At 44.3% G+C, this 15,016-nt stretch overlaps 1 protein-coding gene and 1 pseudogene across 2 annotated transcripts in view; one reads left to right on the top strand and one right to left on the bottom strand.

The window, feature by feature from the left end:
- Positions 1-15,016, bottom strand: part of sntb1 (syntrophin, basic 1) — an 83,216-nt gene that overhangs the window by 24,805 nt on the left and 43,395 nt on the right. Inside the window, exons 3-4 of the mRNA XM_083643739.1 lie at positions 2,794-2,907; positions 2,490-2,579 (exon numbers count right to left, since the gene is read on the bottom strand). Of these exons, the coding sequence (XP_083499865.1) occupies positions 2,490-2,579; positions 2,794-2,907 (204 nt within the window). The remainder of the gene's footprint in view (positions 1-2,489; positions 2,580-2,793; positions 2,908-15,016) is intronic.
- LOC310782972 (DNA/RNA-binding protein KIN17 pseudogene) lies at positions 8,353-9,608 on the top strand (annotated as a pseudogene). The gene has a single exon. The product of its transcript is annotated as a DNA/RNA-binding protein KIN17 pseudogene (transcript).

Raw genomic sequence — 15,016 nt, 5'->3', positions numbered from 1 at the left:
GGGGAAAAAACGGAAAAACAAAAACATTAAGAAAACGAAACTGAAAAACAAAAACAAAAAAACGGATTCCCCCCATTTCGTTTTTTCAATTTAAAACCATTGAAAATGGGTTATACTTGGGCACCCTGACATGGTCTATTTATTAAAAAGAAAAAGAAAAAAATGAATTAATGTTTAATACTAATGTTATGTTAAATTATGTCTGTCTTAACCTGTTGGTACAGGAAAAGAAAATTTGATAACATACAGAAATACCCATTGTAATAGGTGAGCACATCAATAAACTATGTGTCATATATTTATTTAGGTAGAAATTCAATTTTTGATGGCACAAGGGTTTTCTGGTCCAATTCTTTTGCCGCGAAAACTGCCGCGCTTAATATTGTTTGACTCCTTATATTTTTCTGTATGCGGCCCACAACCAAAAAAGTTTGGCCACCCCTGCCCTAATCCAATTCAAAACGCATCCTTTTTTCGCACAACACCTGTGTCCGGCCAGTACAGTAACCTCTTTCCCTGCAATTGCACGCATGTAAGACCAGCTTCTCCACAGCGTGGATGGCAGCTGAAGTCCCTCTCGCCATCAAGCAGACAGTGACGGAAGCATGTGTCTTTATGTGCGCCAAGGGGAAAATTACATAATAAATTGGTGGGATTCGATGTTAATAGAAAAGAATAGAAAATAGCTGATTAATAAAATGTGTGCTGGTGGAACGAAATTCAACTTCTTCAAATAGAGCAGCATCACTCATCGTGGCGCTCAGTACGCTGCGTAATTACGCATGCAGTATATTACCCCAGCGGAGGTAGAAGAGAGCCCAAAAAGCGATAAGCATACAGACGTTTGGGCAGCAGCCCTTTTTCAGCGTGTGAAATGGCAATAATACACAGGTGATTCACAGGTGGGCATGAGCACGTTATTTGATTTCTATGCATGACAGCCTCACATCTTTCCCTCTCTCCCTCTCCCCATCTAGGCTATCTTTTCTCTCTCGCCCTCTTTCTCTCTCTCACTCTAGTCCCTCTCAGTGAGGAGGAAGCTGCTGACGTGACGCTGTGGTTTTATGGGCATGACCACACCTCCACAATGCTTTTGGGCATAAACACGCCTATACGGAGATGTGCGCCGAGATGACGTGAAGCGCAGCGGGCCGACACGCCCACAATTAGGGCTTTGCGCGGCACTATTCCAGTGCAAAACGGGCGCTAACGCAAAATTACCGCCGTCGGGTAGATAGAGCCCAAAGTGTTGTTTCTACACTTAATTTGAGCAGGTAAAGTGTTGTTTCTACACTTAATTTGAGCAGGTAAAGTGTTGTTTCTACACTTTAATTTGAGCAGGTAAAGTGTTTTTCTACACTTAATTTGAGCAGGTAAAGTGTTGTTTCTACACTTAATTTGAGAAGGTAAAGTGTTGTTTCTACACTTAATTTGAGCAGGTAAAGTGTTGTTTCTACACTTAATTTGAGAAGGTAAAGTGTTGTTTCTACACTTAATTTGAGCAGGTAAAGTGTACACATAATTTGAGCAGATAAAGTGTTTTTCTACACTTAATTTGAGCAGGTAAAGTGTTGTTTCTACACTTAATTTCCCTAAAACTCTATCATTAATAAGGGAGATGCTGACAGAGCCTGCACTGTGCCCCCTCACACATCCGGCACTCCTAACTCAGCATAGCCCTGGCCTTCCCTACAGAATACAGTTAATCTTTTAATTTAGAGCACGCGCATGCACACGCACACGCACACGCACGCACGCACACGCACACACACACACACACACACACACACACACACACACACACACACACACACACACACACACACACACACACACACACAGCACTGTATTAGCACAATACTCTATAACTATTCTCATTATGAGGGCTTATCTGTAGCCCAGACATGGAATCCTAAGATGCTCTTTGAAGTTCCTTCTCAGCCAATCATATATCAGGATAGAGAGGGTCAAAGGTACGCTTTTTAACATAATGTATATGTTGCTAAGTAACGGTACAGGTATTGTAGTACACGTTATAGAAGGCTCAAATATGGGCAAATACAGTACGTGGACTATGTGCATGCATGTACAGTACATTCCAGTAGGTAGGTGTTTCTGTGCGTTCTCAAATATATTATATGTTCACCTGTGTGTAGACATGCACAACCAAAAATACACATACAAGCACACACACACACACACACACACACACACACACACACACACACACACACACACACACACACACACACACACACACACACACACACACACACACACACACACACACACACACACACACATTCAGCAGCCACAGGGAGATAAGAGAGAAGGCGGCAGATTAAAAACATGAAAAATCTATAGGCAGCCAAACATGGGTAGCATGCACATGCACATGCACGTACACACACACACACACACACACACACACACACACACACACACACACACACACACACGCACACACGCATGTACACACACACACCTACCTTCCCAGCCAGCCATCCCAGGTGTCGTATCTCTTTGCTGCCAGCGACGCCCGTCCTGACTGTGCTCTGTTTGACCTCTGCCAGGACCCGCTGTGTTTAAAACAGGTGATAATTACTACAAATTACGCTCTGAGGAGACTTATCATAGGCCCACTGTATAACCACATAAATATCCAATTCTAATAGTAACATCAATAATAATTACTTGTAAAATGAGCAAATCAATAATTGAATAATCCTCATTTAATACAGACTTCATAGCTGAGAGAATGACATGTGTGAATGGCATGTGTGAAGTGCAGACCTGTGCCAGTGCGGAGGTGGCAGAGTGCATGGCAGAGAACCAGGCCAGGGCCGATGGCTGGTCTGGGCACCGCAGCACCACGGTGTGCCTGACATCAGGGGAGTGCAGCTCCAGCTGTCTGGAAGAGGAGATAAGAAAGTTCAAATGGAATCTGTCTGTTATCAGCTCTGTTTGTGAAGCCAATGCGGAAGTAACTTAAACCTGCATTCTTTTGAATGGCCTACAGGGAACGGCTCCACTGGCTACAAAAAAAGTCTGGATACATGGAAGTGAATGGGAAAATGACTGTACTTTTCACTTGATTTATGACCCCAAACCCCAGTAAACACTTTCCTAATATGTTTATGGTCTCAATCGCCAGTTTCAGGTCTTCTTCAATACAACATGATGTTCATCCATCCATCCATTTGCAACTGCTTATCCGGGATCGGGTTGCGGAGGTAGGCATTCCAGCACCCTGGCCACATTAGCCAGCTCTGACTAGGGTATTCCGAGGTGTTCCCAAGCCAGCATGGAGATACAGTATCTCTCCACCTAGCTCTCGGTCTGCCCCGTGGTCTCCTCCCAGCTGGAATGTGGCTGGAACACCTCCCTAGGGAGGTGACCACAGTGGCATCCTTACCAGATGCCCAAACCACCTCAACTGGCTCCTTTCTACGCAAACGAGCAGTGGCTCTACTCCGAGTCCCTTACGGATGACTGACCTTCTCACCTTGTCCCTAAGGGAGATGGCAGCCACCCTCCTGAGAAAACCCATTTTGGCGATCTTCTTCTTTCGGTCATGACCATAGGTGAGGGTATAGAATGAAGGTCGACCGATAGATTGAGAGCTTTGCCTTCTGGCTTAGCTCTCTTTTTGTCACAACGGTGCGGTAAAGTGAACGCAATATCGCTCCCGCTGCTCCGATTCTCCGGCCCACCTCCTGCTCCATTATCCCCTCACTCGAGAACAAGACCCTGAGATAGAGGGGTGCAACGGGACGGGACTCCCGCGGGTCCCAACACATATCTCGCGGGGGAGCGGGCGGTAATCACGTTGACGCAGGCGGTAACGGGCGGTCAAAAAAGAAACAGCGGGTCCCGCGATTTCAGTCTCTCCTCGTTTACTGCTGAGTAAGTCATTGCCTCAGAGATAGACAATCTTTTGCAGTGTGCGCACTGGCCTGCCTGTCAGTCTGTGAGTTGCTAGGTAACCCTGGCCCGTCCACTCGGAGCAGCATGCAGAGACATGTGAGAGGACAAGCGAGCAGAAACCAAAGGTTTTTCCTCCGCGTGAAATGAGGGAATAAAATTAGAGATGGCAGCGAGGGCTGTTCAGTTACCCAGAGACATTCAACTTTTCAAACCCAGCAGAATGGCCACGCTGGATAAGAAGATTTGACAGATTTCGGATCGCTTCATGACTCAATGAGAAGAAGATCAGGTGAACTCACTCTTATAATATGTAATGGGATGGGAGATTCAGCTGACAATGTTTTAGCAGTTTAACCACCATGACTGAGGCAGATAAGAAGAAATATGAGGCTGTTACAGCAGCAGTGTTTGAACAGCACTACATAGGTAAACATGATGTGATGTTTGAGAGAGCCCAGTTTAAGTACTGCGGAGCGGGGGACCCTACTTTGTTTTAAATAGCGGGCAGGAGCGGGGGGTCATAATAACGTGGCTGCGGGCGGACAGTGACAAACAGGGTGCAGGAGCGGGCAGAAATGGTCAGAAATCCAGCGGGATTAAAAAAAAACAGTCCCGCGGCGCACACCCCTCTACCCAGAGATACTTGAACTCCTTCACTTGGGGTAAGGACTCATTCCCTACTTGGAGTAGACAATCTACCGCTTTCCATGATGCATGATGTTCATTTTGTAAATTATGTTTCCATTTTGAGTAAAATAGATGATTTAAAAAAAACTATGTTTTGGGGCGTGATTGACAGGTGGCCTGTCCAATGATCGCACAGCTCGCAGATCACAGACCAATAGAAGGTGGTGCTGCGGCTCTTCACTTACAAATTCACATCATTTCTGGCTCCAAAGAACCAAGATGGCGACGAGAATGCCAACCTTGAGGCTTCAAAACGGGAGTGCAAAAGCCAATGGGTGACGTCACGGTAGCTACATCGTTTTTTTTTAGCTCAGGACCCCAGAAAAAGAAATTTATTTTCAGACGAATGGAAATGTAATGCCAAATGGGCACTTGCCACAAGTACCGTATGCATGAGACTCATTCTGGTCTTAACTCATAGTTTGAGAAACCAGGTGTTAACTTATTTTATGTTTGTTCAAAACATGAAACAGACAGTGCACATGCATTCTCTGTGGGCCTGACACAACGCTGCCTCCCACTCAATTTCCATAACCAATCTCCTTATGGGAGTATTTCTGGCCTCCATCTGTAAGACACTTCTCAATCTCACTAAATGGCTCTTTGATTGTGTGCACAGTAAATATTAATTTGAAAAAGGTCCATATTGCAGCCTTTATAGTGTAGAATGCAGCACACTATTATGTTGTAGTACCAATATGATTTCAATATAGTGTTCATCCATATGCAGTATAGGCTGGCAAAAATGCATACTGAATATACTAAAGCAAAAGCATACTGTGCCCTCTCCTATTAGAGAACGAAGAAAATAACAAAAATGAACCCTCTTATTTCCCCCTCCAACATTGTAGTATATATACTGTATATACTGTGTGTATATATATATATATATATATATATATATATATATATATATATATATATATGACCTGTTTATATGAGGTTTCTTTCAAGTATAGCTTCTTGACAGACATTAAACTGTTTATCTTTGGGTTGTGGTCCGTTGGTCAGGAGGACAAAACAAGACATTTGAGGGTGTCATCTTTTTGGGGGGAACGTGATCGACATCTTCCACCATTTGGTGACTTTTAAAATTGAACTCCATTCTTCATCTGGCACCCTCTCGCACAATCCAGCATCTCTAGTACCAGCACTCCACTGTCCAGGTGCTCTTTCTGGTTCAGAACAAACAATTCCAAATCCAGGGTGGGTTTCTACTGTGCAAATATGCTTTCTTTGCATCTTTCTTAATGCTCAGACCCCTAAGTGACCTGGAAAAGCCCCAGTAAATGTGATGAATCTGCTTTTCCATTAAACCCTGGGCGGTGGGAGAGACCCTCTAGATTAGCTCCAGGTGTTTCTCAGGGTTAAAAATAGAACTACTGCCTATAAAAGGGGAGTTGATTAAGGAGAGGCCAAGGGAGAGCAGAGGGGGAGGCAGGGGAGAAGCGCGGGCCAGATGTGTGGTCGCTATTGCCTCGTGTTAAGAGAGGAGGTTCTGTAAGGACGGTGTTTGTTTTAGCAACCCACACACACAGACAGACTACTGGAAAGGAGGCCGCAGTCACAGAGCTATAAGCTTTGAAGATACAAGACGCCATGTGGGATTGATACCTCCTGTCTGCATGGAGCTCTCCTTTCCATCAGTGCCCAACAGGTCACTGTTGTTGAACCATTTTAAGAATATAATGAATGAAAAAATGAGCGTCTGCACATCAGAAAAAACACATTTGATTGATATTTTATTATAAAAAATATGAAAAATGAAAAATATAAAAAGAAATATATAAAAAATGATAAAAACAATTATATAAAATCCCCAATCTCTTCTAGAAAATAGAGGAGGACCATCCTCCCTTGCCTCAGTGGAAACCCCCCCCTGAATTACACGCATGCAAGACCAGCTTCTCCACAGCACGGATGACGTGATCGCAGTCAATAGCTTAACCCAAGTGGACAATTCTGATATTGGCTATTGAAATAGGCTTGAATTAAATTTGATTATGGGAGGAGGTTATAAAAAGACAAATGTAAAGCGCTGTTGTTTAACTCTGATGAACACACAGTAGTGTCGAAACGTTAGTTGAATAAAAACTTCATTATACACTTGATCTGTGTGCTCCAGTACCTTTTGGATTACATCCAATTATCTATATCGTAAGGCTAGAATTAAAATTGCACACGTCCATAACCTATTAAAGATTTTTTTTTTATGTGTATGTTATAGCCTATATAAACAAAACGACTAATTACAGTAAGCGCACGCTTTGGGACATAATAACACCATGGGGATATTCACTGCATAACTGTGCCCTTTGGTGTTTCAAATGGATCGTTCCATCAGCACCAATTGTCATTAGTTTCTAATGGTTTATCTGAATCCAAACTGGTTCATCCTCCAATTCTCTCCCTCTCTCTCCCCTCTCTTGTTCTCTCCCCTCTCTCGCTCTCTCTCTCCCCCTCTCTCGCTCACCCCATCTCTCTTTTCTCTCTTGCCCTCTCTCTTTCTCTCTCTCTCTCACTCTGTCCCTCTGCTTGCCCACGGCACTCAGCAAGAAAAAAGCTGCTGTCACAGATGTGACGCTGTGGCTTTTAAGGGGAGTGGACATGATCTCACACTTGTGAATACTGTTTTGGGCATAAATACGCCTATATGGAGTTTTGCGCGAGATGATGCCAAGCACAGCGGGCCGACACGCCCACAATTAGGGCTTTGCGCGGCGCTATTCCAGCGCAAAACAGGCGCCAACACAAAATTACCGCCTTTGCGACGATAGAGCCCCTAATGTTAAAAGCAACACAGGTCAGCCCCATCATCATCATCATCATCATCATCATCATCATCATCATCATCAGTATATAAATGGGAGCTAGGACTCTGTCTGTCTGTCTGGGCTCTGTCTGTTTCTCTGTCTGTCCCACTGTGATGTCATAAATGACATCATCAGTGAATTACTCACACACACAAGGCTATTCACCTTATTCACCACGCCCACTTTTTCTCTCTTACGCGTTACACGCAATTGTATTTGTTCATCTGGTTCAGCGCTAGTTGGCGGCCAATTTCAAAACAAAACGTCGCTATAATAATGAATGAAGTTTGGCAACATTCAGAATTAATAGCTACACTGCGGCCAACTTCAGTTACATGTTCATAGCATTACTGCTGCGAGGAGCCGATGGCTGTACCCGGTCGGCATTTAACGTTAGTTACAAAAGCACGTCAACAGTGTTTTCTCACTGCCAGTAGCCTACAGTAGGGTTTGACCATTGACAGATAGCCGACCGGTCAGCACAGCCAGCGCTCCCAGTCCTCGCTGCTCGTTAAATATTTCCAAATAGGCGTTATTCTGATAAACTGGTCACAATGTTACGTTCTCACCCGAAAAATATTAAAACTTTAAAACAGTTTTTTGCTTGAAAACAGCTTTTTGGCAGTCTAAAAATGACTACGGTAGGCGTAATCTACTTCCGTTTCTTAAAACCGGAAAGACGATTACAAAATTACGTCATGCAGAAGCGTCCTTGTATGGGCAAAGAATAAGTGAATTATAGTTCAGTGATGATTACTGTGACATCATCAGTGATGTCATAAATCCCACTGTGACATCATCAGTGATGTCATAAATCCCACTGTGACATCATCAGTGATGTCATAAATCCCACAGATGAAATCCCCAGCCAAGTTACGAGTCGTGGAAGTTGTTTATCTCAGCAGATCGCGGAGCCGACGAGTCGCGTTAAATTTCTTTCAATTTACTTATATTAAAAACGTTTATCTAATCTTTGTATGTTTATTATAGCTGGTCGGAATGGGGAAAGCAGATTTTCTCAGTCCCAAGGCAATAAGCAACAGGATAAAATCCAAAGGTCTTCAAAAGTTGAGATGGTATTGTCAGATGTGTCAAAAACAATGCCGAGATGAGAATGGATTCAAATGTCACTGCATGTCTGAGTCCCACCAGAGACAGCTGTTGCTGGCCTCGGAAGACCCAAACCAGTTCATGGACTATTTCTCAGAGGAGTTCAAAAGTGACTTTCTGGAGCTGATCAGAAGACGCTTCGGGACCAAGCGTGTGCACAACAACATCGTCTACAATGAGTACATCAGCGACCGGGAGCACGTCCACATGAACTCCACACAGTGGGAGACGCTCACAGACTTCACCAAGTGGCTGGGCAAAGAAGGTTTGTGTAAGGTTGACGAGACCCCTAAAGGCTGGTATGTCCAGTACATCGACCGCGACCCCGAGACCATTCGCCGTCAGGAGGAGCTGGATAAGAAGAAGAAGCAGGACCTGGACGACCAAGAGAGGAGCGCCAAGTCCATAGAGGAGCAGGTCCGCAGGGGCCGCAGGGGCAAGGAGCCCGACGAAGCTCCAGTTTTCACAGACCTCAAGCGAGAGAGCAAAGAAGAAAAAGTTGCCTTCAACATGGGCGCCTGTTCATCTGTAGCTGGCCTGTCAAAACCAAGCACTTTGCTGGGTCCCAGCGCCCTGAAAGCAGCAGCGGCCTCCTCCAAAAGGAAAGACGCGTCTGGTGCCTCCGAGTCTGACAAGAAGAAGAAGAAATCAGCGCTGGATGAGATCATGGAGATGGAGGAGAGGAAGAGGCAGCAGCAGCAGAAGCAGTCGGCCAGGACAGAGTATTGGCTGCAGCCCAACATCGTGGTCAAAGTCGTCACCAAGAAGCTGGAAGAGAGGTACCACAAGCAGAAGGCCGTCATCAAGGAAGTGCGAGACAAATACACAGCCATGGTAAGCATGATCAACTCCGGAGACAAACTGAAGCTGGACCAGAGTCATGTAGAGACTGTCATTCCCGCACCAGGTAAACGGGTGTTGGTTCTGAACGGGCCGTACAGAGACACCGAGGCTCTTTTGGACGGCATAAATGAGAAGAACTTCTGCGCCACGCTGACGCTCGACTCTGGTCGAATGAAGGGGAATAGAGTTGAGGGCGTGGCCTATGAGGATTTCTCAAAGATGGCTTGACCCAGAAAGCCTTCCTGTTGACATGTCAGCAGCCTGCTGGCTGAAGGACTCTACTGTGTCAGAGTTACTTCCCCTTGGCTCCCTGTATACCTGTACTGTACATGCATAACCCACAATGCATTTCCTATGGCGTTATCACAGTTGACCTTAGTACAAGTTACGATTTGTTTAATGTTTTTTTTTATTCTGTATTAGTATTCAAGTCGATCAACAGGTGTATTATTATTTCTCTTGAATAAATTACTGGTGCACCATGTAGTCTTAAGCCCTGTATGCATTGCGCCTGGGTGTAACTTTTACGTACACCCAAGGCGTACTCATACTGACAGCTGTCTCATCTTGATCTGCGCTGTCGGGACTGACAGCTCTGTGCTGTCAATGCCATTCCGTCCTGTGATGCGGGGGAATCTTCTCCAAAAATATCGATCGATATGTGCTGTAAATGGACGTTTTGGGCACAGGACCTGCGCTTGTTTGCGGGTTTTTAAAAGCTGATGCATCGGAAGATCTTTCCATTTCTTCCAGTCCGCCATCGCATTCATTATTGCACTTGTGATCAAATTCCATGCATCTTGTTTGTTTGTGTTGGCGCTGTTAAATTTAGCTGTGAGAACGTCTATGCTTTGAAACTTAACTAAGACACTGACATCATCAGTGAATTACTCACACACACAAGGTCTCAGGTTCAGTGATGATTACTGTAACATAATCAGTGATGTCATAAATCCCACTGTGACATCATCAGTGATGTCATAAATCCTACTGATGAAATCCCACTGTGACATCATCAGTAGTTGTGTTTCCATTACCCTCAGAAATGCGCAAAATCTAAATATCGCAATAGAAATTGGGTAATGGAAACACGTGAATTTCGAAAAACCTCCCAAATATCGCAAAAAGTTTTTTCGCTCTCATGAGGTGGTTTTTCAGACGTGTCGATATAGAAGTTTATCGCAAAAGTGTAATGGAAACACATTTTTCGCATTTGCACGTCATGTGACCCATATTATCCCTTGGAAAAGGAGCGGAAAATAAGTTTGGTAAGTAAGGTTCGATAGCCGTGTCAAAACCTCCGCAGCAAGTGGAAAACTTTGAAGCAACGCTACCTAGCAGAAAGACGAGTGTTATGCAAAAGCGTAGCCGGGCAAATTAGATAATGTTTAATGGCAGAAATCGGTCCATGGTGACAGCAGGCTGCCTGTGTGCGCGCATTTGGCACAGCGGCGAGATGAGAGGATGAAAAGCACACACTGGTGCGGTGGTGCTGTCTGAAGTGAATACAGTGACTGTGAGTAGGCTAATACATTGCACACGTTTCAGGTGCAATTATAGAACCAAATCAGCCTTTTCCCCCCTCCATCTCTAAATCGGACCAGTTGTAGGCTATTAGGCTACCTTTTTTCCTCTGCCTGTCGCGCTGACTGCATTCACGCAGCCAGCAACATTTTGCGACTCATTTTCTTTTGAATTGATAATCAGGCTCGTTTATATGCATTGTAACTTCATGTTGGGATTTGCATTGACCATTGGTTGGATTTGAGCATGCAGGGGACGGGATATGGGGCAGATCCCCGTGCGTAATCACTGTGGCAGCTGCTGCAACGGGGAATCACTCAAACGCAACTTCAATGGAAACGCCTACAAGTCGCAATTGTACATTGTCGAAGTTGTAGAAATATCGCAATTCTTTTGCGAAAAACTGTAATGGAAACACAGCTAGAGAAGTCATGAATCCCACTGATGACATCATCAGTGATGCCATAAATCTGACATCATCAGTGATCCTGGGCTCATTGGCCATACAGCAGCCGAGCTGCGGGCAAGGCCACGCAGCACACCACCACCCCCAGTACAACTGGCAGTTTATGATAACAGAGAAATTACAAAACAGAACAACAACAACAACAACAACAACAACAACAAAAAGGCGGGAGAAGAAACAAGAGATGTAATGGGGTTAATTTTGAACCACTGGCCTAAACTGTTTTATCTGACCTCACCCTCTTAACACAAGGCTTTTAATCTATAGCAGCATTCCTGTTGTATGCAGACTCAACAGAAACAGGCCTCTGACCCATTTGACAACATGACATGGGAATTTTTTTATGAGATATTACTGCTGATTAGCATTAGCCATAAACTCAATTTACCAGACCCAGGAGAGAGAAGTGGCCAATGCCTCGTCTGCTCAGCAGCATTGGTGAAGTGTGTGTGTGTGTGTGTGTGTGTGTGTGTGTGTGTGTGTGTGTGTGTGTGTGTGCGCGTGCGCACGCGCGCCCGTGCATGCGTGCGTTTCCACCCACTCGAAAACGTATCAAGGTTAAACAGAGCTAGAAAAAGTGCCACACTGTGAGGAGCCGTGCTGGCTCTGTCTCTCCTTTACAGCCACACATGCTTTTCTCACATCACACAAGAGAACGTGACAAAGGCAGAACTTTAGACGCATCAATGTGCTCATATGTAGTGTTCTCACACTGAGATCTCACAATACTACATGATGAAACAGATCACTGGAGACTCTTCTCCTTTTCTCACTTTTCTACTGTCCTCTCAATCTCCCCTCTCCCCTTCCCCGCACCCTCCTCTCTTGTCTGTCCTCTCATACTCATAAACAGTTTAAACAGCATCTGCTGAAACTAAGAGACTATTCCTCAGAGGGCTGAAACTAAGACACTATTCCTCAGAGGGCTGAAACTAAGACATTATTCCTCAGAGAGCTGAAACTAAGAGACTATTCCTCAGAGGGCTGAAACTAAGACATTATTCCTCAGAGGACTGAAACTAAGACATTATTCCTCAGAGGGCTGAAACTAAGACATTATTCCTCAGAGAGCTGAAACTAAGACATTATTCCTCAGAGAGCTGAAACTAAGACATTATTCCTCAGAGGACTGAAACTAAGACATTATTCCTCAGAGAGCTGAAACTAAGACATTATTCCTCAGAGAGCTGAAACTAAGACATTATTCCTCAGAGGGCTGAAACTAAGACACTATTCCTGAGAGGGGCTGAAACTAAGACATTATTCTTCAGAGGGCTGAAACTAAGACACTATTCCTCAGAGGGCTGAAACTAAGACATTATTCCTCAGAGGGCTGAAACTAAGACACTATTCCCCAGAGGGCTGAAACTAAGACACTATTCATCAGAGGGCTGAAACTAAGACAGTATTCCTCAGAGGGCTGAAACTAAGACATTATTCCTCAGAGGACTGAAGCTAAGACATTATTCCTCAGAGGGCTGAAACTAAGACAGTATTCCTCAGAGGGCTGAAGCTAAGACATTATTCCTCAGAGGGCTGAAACTAAGACACTATTCCTCAGAGGACTGAAGCTAAGACATTATTCCTCAGAGGGCTGAAACTAAGACACTATTCCTCAGAGGGCTGAAACTAAGACATTATTCCTCAGAGGACTGAAACTAAGACATTATTCCTCAGAGGGCTGAAACTAAGACATTATTCCTCAGAGGACTGAAACTAAGACATTATTCCTCAGAGGACTGAAACTAAGACATTATTCCTCAGAGAGCTGAAACTAAGACATTATTCCTCAGAGGACTGAAACTAAGACATTATTCCTCAGAGAGCTGAAACTAAGACATTATTCCTCAGAGGACTGAAACTAAGACATTATTCCTCAGAGAGCTGAAACTAAGACATTATTCCTCAGAGGGCTGAAACTAAGACACTATTCCTCAGAGGGCTGAAACTAAGACATTATTCCTCAGAGGACTGAAACTAAGACATTATTCCTCAGAGGGCTGAAACTAAGACATTATTCCTGAGAGCTGAAACTAAGACATTATTCCTCAGAGGACTGAAACTAAGACATTATTCCTCAGAGAGCTGAAACTAAGACATTATTCCTCAGAGGGCTGAAACTAAGACATTATTCCTCAGAGAGCTGAAACTAAGACACTATTCCTCAGAGGGCTGAAACTAAGACACTATTCCTCAGAGGGCTGAAACTAAGACACTATTCCTCAGAGAGCTGAAACTAAGACACTATTCCTCAGAGGGCTGAGATCAAGCGGATCTTGTGGACTGATCTCCCTCCTATTGCAGAGAGTTGCCAACAACTGACCAAGTGTGGATGCAGATTTGAATGCCGTGGAAGGTGCAAATGCTACAGCTTTGGTCTTGTTTGCACAGCACTGTGTAGCTGCAGATGCAGATGTGAAGAATAGGCTCTGTTTCAACCCAGAGCATAGGTTAGTTGATTAAACATGCACATTTTCTATAACATAACTGTTGATACATGAATGGTCAGGTTATTAAGGTTACAGATGTCTTCAATGCATTAATTTGTCCACCAGAATGTCCCTGTGTGCCATCAGAAGACTTAGACGTCAACGTGGTGGGGATGGACTACCTGCTGGGCAACTTGGAACGGAGCAACTCAGAGGATCAGCGGTGCAGCCTGCCTAGCAGCTGTAGTCACAAGGGCTACTCCAGCGCCAGTATGCACCACCTGCAGGACACTCAGGAGATGACCCCCCCCACCCCACCCATTGATTTCATGTCCCCACCTTGACTCCCATTCTTTCAAAGCTATGTATGTAATTAGTTTACAGCAAAATGTCTGTTCATAAAAGGGGTATTTATTAGATCAAATATTATTATTATTAATATTATTATTTTTTATTTTTTTATCACTTATGTGTATTCAATTGTAACCAAAGAATCGCTCCCCGTGAAAATCAAATTTCTATTTTCTATACATTTCTAATACCAGTTTTGCTAAAATAATGTTGTTTATGCATATTTTTCACATTGATATAACAGATATGCAGAGTAAATGGCAAAAGGAGATATAAAAAGGATTTCTGGGGCCCTATCGTCGTACAGGCGCTATCACTTACGCAGCAGTCTGCGTGCCTCTTATGCTATCTTCCCTGTGTCTTATGCTATCGTCTGCCTCCCGCAAGTGTCATTTTGCACTTTGGCCACGATACCATCCAGTTTTGCACCGGGATTTGAGCGCAGACACAGGTGTGGGCGTGCCCCATGCCAAACCAGGTGTGCCCCCGTAAAATGCTTGCCTTCTGCTATCGTCAGCATTCTTTGTGCGCATGCAATTTTAAGAGCACCTTACCCCACTGCGCTTGAGCGCACCATTATTCTCCACGCTGCACAGCGCAGTGCAGGGGAATTCCTTTTGGATACATCATTTTGCACGATGTCCCATTAAAATACAAACGTCAGGACATCAAATTCTGCTGCTAAAATTGGGTAACAGCAGATTATTCAGTGAGGCAATCAACTATTATTCACTGAAAAACTGAAATCACGTGTAAATGTAATGTTTTAATGGAAGACTAACTTTACTGGCACAAGTGTCATAGAGACTGCTGTAAGCCTTGCTGAGGAGAGGTGTGTTTGAATGAGAGCCAGGTCGAGTTGCTGT

This window comes from Poromitra crassiceps (genome assembly GCF_964638095.1).
Source record: "Poromitra crassiceps genome assembly, chromosome: 1".
NCBI classification, from domain to species: Eukaryota; Metazoa; Chordata; class Actinopteri; order Beryciformes; family Melamphaidae; genus Poromitra; species Poromitra crassiceps.
This window is presented reverse-complemented; position numbering and strand designations above follow the sequence as displayed.